The 4,511-nt window shown below is 38.2% G+C and overlaps 1 protein-coding gene across 2 annotated transcripts in view; it reads left to right on the top strand.

Annotated features, from left to right (window-relative positions):
• Positions 1-3,594, top strand: part of LOC107681729 (uncharacterized oxidoreductase ZK1290.5) — an 8,320-nt gene extending 4,726 nt beyond the window's left edge. The window contains exons 7-8 of one of the 2 annotated variants that reach the window (XM_016478048.1): positions 707-831; positions 1,042-1,122. In XM_016478048.1, coding sequence (XP_016333534.1) covers positions 707-802 — 96 coding nt within the window. In that variant the 3' untranslated portion in view covers positions 803-831; positions 1,042-1,122. Of the gene's footprint in view, positions 1-706; positions 832-1,041 lie in introns of both variants that reach the window. The other variant, XM_016478047.1, reaches the window with a different exon arrangement.
• The last annotated feature ends 917 nt before the right edge of the window (positions 3,595-4,511 follow it).

The raw sequence follows: 4,511 nt of genomic DNA, 5'->3' as shown, positions 1-4,511 counted from the left end.
ATGAAAGGTTCATATTTTGGTTTTGGGGGTCCCCAACAACAGGTTGACATGCATGCAAGGTCTAAAAATACTTTTGTTGTCTTATAATATGCATTTATTTTTACCTTATTTGCTCAACGACTCCCAAACGATTTAACGATTCATTTTTCCAACCCCCTCCCTTGCGTGACGCTAATCTGCGGTGATTGGTCCGATTGGTCTCATTTTCATTGCATCCTGCCTGTAATGCCTGATAAAGCAGCGTTTGTGAGCAGTGCTGCTTTGTGTACAGCGTTACTGGGGAAACCGCTATTTTTACCGCTCCAAAGGCAGCACCTAGTGGCAAAGAATGAATTTGCATTTTCATTCAGACCACAAAAGACCAACAAGTGGGTGGGCAATATGCTAATGTTTCATGTTGGCATCAACATGAAACGGCTTGGGATTCATTTTAAAAACGACTCATTTCAATGATTCAGAGTCGACTTTTTCTTTTAAGAGACAATAACTTTATACACTGTGCACTTTCAGATTTAAAACTTTGCAAGAGGTTTTCATTCACTTAGAGCTGTGTTTTACACTGCATGAAAGGTAATTTTCAAAAATCCATAATAGGGGATTAAAAATACTTTTTTCAGTTTGTATTTTATCACGACTGAAGCCATCAATAGTTTCTCTTTGAGATCATCCTTTTTTGAAGCTGCACTCATAATGTTGTGCTGTTCAGGTGTTTGGGTTCAGCTTGGATGATTCCGACATGGCAGCGCCGAGTTTGCTTCATGATGGGAGACATGTGAGCTGGGACCCAACTCATGTGGAATGACCAAATCTCCAAGAAAACCACCTGTTCAGGTGAGCTTGGAAAGCGGCCAGAGGCTCTAGTTTGTGATTTAAAACAAAATGATGAAAAATGGTATTATATCCAAAAGTAATTATGTACGGGATATTGACAGGTTACAGTATGAAGGATGATCTCAAAGACAATTTTAAACTACCAGTTTCAGTGTTTAAGTTGCAGGGGGTTTTTTTATTTAATTTTTCAGCTTCTTAATTACTTCACAGGTTTTTGGATTCAAACTAACAGCAGAAGACATGGACCGAATTAGAGGTTTACACACCAATCAGAAGCTGATTCATCTCACTTACCCAATCTGGAAAGGATAACCTAGCAATCAAAATCCTAGAGGTTTGTTATTAGGATAGTGACAGGTCCTGAACTCACTGTGAAAGAAAAGCTTAAGAAAATGAAATCAAGGGAATCAGTGATTTGCCTGCTGCTGATGTCACACATGTGCCTTTGGGAAACTGGTATTCAGTGGTGTTGAGAGTCTAATATTTGTTATGGTCTTAATAGTAACAATTAGTAGGGAGAGCAATTGTGTACAAACTAACTGCTAGTTACACTTCATATCCTCAAACATCAGACGTGACGGACAAGCTTAACAGTGACAGAACCACAGGTAAACACAATCAAGTTGACATTTAATGGACGTTATATTAACTGTTATGACATGTTCTCATTTCCCCTATGAATTGTTTTCTATTATGCTGACGTGTCAAATTGTTGGTTAAAGCAGAAACGGCTCTGTATGTTTAGAGTTTCTCAGAAACTGCACTGGTGAACCTGAAATAAATCGCAAGAACTGGAGCCAGCACACATCTTCATAGCTGTTACCAATATTGTTTATTCCATCCCTCTCATTTAGAATCATTGTTGTACACAAGTTACATTTTCTTCTCAATATCACAGGTTTCTGTTAAATTATTTTTTTTAATCTTGTATTCTTAACATCCAGTTTCACCTCCCTCTCTTCTTTTAAACAAACAAAAAAGCAGATTGTATTATACAAAAATGCAAACCAATTTTCACACAGTGAATTCTTTTACAAAGTCATAAAATGGCGTAATAATGGCTACATCCACATTGGAGTAAGATGGTTCTAAACATTCCTTAATGGAGTATAATATATATTTATATATAAAACCTTTCCTTGTTGAAATTGAGCCTGTACCTTAATTTAAGAGATTTTACAAGACAACTTGGAAGTAATCATAAAAAAGCCATTACATTTCCCAAAAAAGTTAGGAATAAATCAAAACGACAAAAAAAGACAGCCATAACAGTGTTATAAGGTTGAAAATGAGTTAATTTGCATTTCATTTAAATGAATTCAACAGGTCTGCTCAAAACAGACACGATCCAGTCAGAGAAATGAATATCATCCATCAGGAACAGACCCATTCTCAAAGAAAATCACATTATCCTGCAATTTCTCACTTGAGGAAAAATAACCTCGTGCACAAAACTGTAAATGAGCCTTACTGAGTCGTTTCCCATAAATTGTTGTGTGGATGGTTGACACTAATTTGTAAAACAAACAAAAAAAAATATCCAAGCAGAAGTAATTAGCTCAGTGAGATCACTGATCATTAGAGGAAAAAAAAAAGTAATACAGCACCCAAGCAAGTGCCAAATATTAAATACAAGATAGCACATTCCCATACAATCCAAAGATTCCAATAAAAGCAGCATCCTGGCAGTGCATCACTCGAGAATGCTTACATTAGTACAGCTTTGGGCACTCCAAAATGAAAAAAATCTCAACACACCAAGCACTGGCTAAACGTTTGCCCGTCGTAACAGCGATTAGCGATGCGAAACAGAACGCTCGTCGTGCTAGCGCTTGCGCCTAACAAGAACCAAAGAAAATCCGATGTTAGCGGTGGCAGGTGCGTGTTAGCTCAGGAAAATTTGGATAACCGCAGGGGAGGAAAATTCGCATTTTCAGACTCCGAAGCCGAAATCGTATAAAAGCCTTGCCATGTAACTATGCTCGGCCGCTTTCACATGCCTCTACTGATGAGACGTCAAGATTAAAACATATCCTGCGCAATTTTAAGTGGTGTGCAATCGTTTTATTTTCCCCTGTTTGAATATAAAAGGGAATTCGCTGAGCGCATTATATCCTCCTGGAGTTACGTTCCTCAATTTAGAATTTTTTTTTAATTTGATCATTGAGCATAATTGACAATTGGATGGGTGAGGTGACACAGAACTGAGAAATATCTAGAAAGTGTAGTATACATCCGGGAGAATCTCATGAAACCTCACAAGAACATGCCCAGGTCATATTATTATTATGGGATGAAATAATAATTCATATATTTATATTGCATTGACACTTTCTTGAAAATAAAGTACAGTTCCTTTTTTGGCATTGTAAATGAATACCTCATAGTCATTGCATTAAAGAATTTCTTGTGTAAAGCATACTATATAGAAATGCCATATTGAAGTAATGATAATGCGACGGGAATTAAGAATTGATGAGCATTTGGGGGACAAAGATGCGCTTAAACATTATTGGTCCAATACATTTTCTTTCCTTTATATTTCTTGCTGAAATGTGACCTGGACGTGTTTTTATGAATGTCACTTGAATTATTGGGCTACAAAGCAGCCTTGAACCACAGGAGAAAGTGGAACGATCTAAATTCAATCAGAGGCCAGATTCACCAGAGGGGAAGCAAGAAGCTCAGCTAAATCATACACAGCACATCTCAGATCAGGCAAAGCCTTAACTAGTTCACGGGATCTTCAACAGCATGAAATAACACTACGAGAATTCAATTTCCACGTCGAGGAGAGGGAGGAGGTAACAACTTAGCATGGAGAAAGACAACGTTTTGGAGAATTTGCTCAGTGAGTGCAACAAACATCACGCGGTAAGTTTAAACCTCGACAGTAAGGTTGACGTCATCTCTGCGTGTCGGCACAGCTCGATTTCAATCTCGGCGACTGCTTGAAAAGGCTGCGTGTGCTCTTTGACGAGCAAGAACATCAAATAATGACCGTGACTACAAGTCATCGTAAAAAGAGAAATCAACTATATCACCACGGCTATAGCACATAAACCACAAAAGATTACACGTTAAGAGATTGCACCCAAAATTGGAGCTGTATATCATAGTCGGTCTCAAGAGACTAGAACAAAATGTCACGCGTGAAGAATGTCATCACTATAGGAAGACTTCAGACTTCAAATAATCTTGTTCTCTTCGTTTACGGGGCCATGTTCGGAAACAGTCGTTGAATATGTTGTGTAAAAACACATTTAGGTCAAAGCAGGCTGATGGAGGATAAACTCGACAGGCCTCGATTCATGAGACGCATTGAATATTCTGCAGAAATTCAAAATAGTTTCTGGAGAATTGATTCCAAACTAATTTTGAGTTTATAAAGAGGAAACCTATAAGACATTAAATAGCTCATCTATAATGAACACCCCCGTGTTAACGGTCCATAAAAATGGATTCATAAAAGGTTCTCCATGCTACTTTAAACCTGGTGAGTCAGATCATATTCAAGGCTGCAGAGATCCAGGGAGTTGAACGTTTCCACAGGGCCCCAACTAGCCCCGATGCTAAAATTAGTGCGCTCGATTCTCGCTTTTGATTCCACTGGTTTGCGTCGTCCTGTCTGTGCTAGCTTTGGGTTGACCGTTCTTTCTTGATATAGAGGGTAAACAACA

The sequence above is a fragment of the Sinocyclocheilus anshuiensis genome, unplaced genomic scaffold (genome assembly GCF_001515605.1).
Source record: "Sinocyclocheilus anshuiensis isolate Anshui unplaced genomic scaffold, SAMN03320099.WGS_v1.1 scaffold436, whole genome shotgun sequence".
NCBI lineage: Eukaryota > Metazoa > Chordata > Actinopteri > Cypriniformes > Cyprinidae > Sinocyclocheilus > Sinocyclocheilus anshuiensis.
This window is presented reverse-complemented; position numbering and strand designations above follow the sequence as displayed.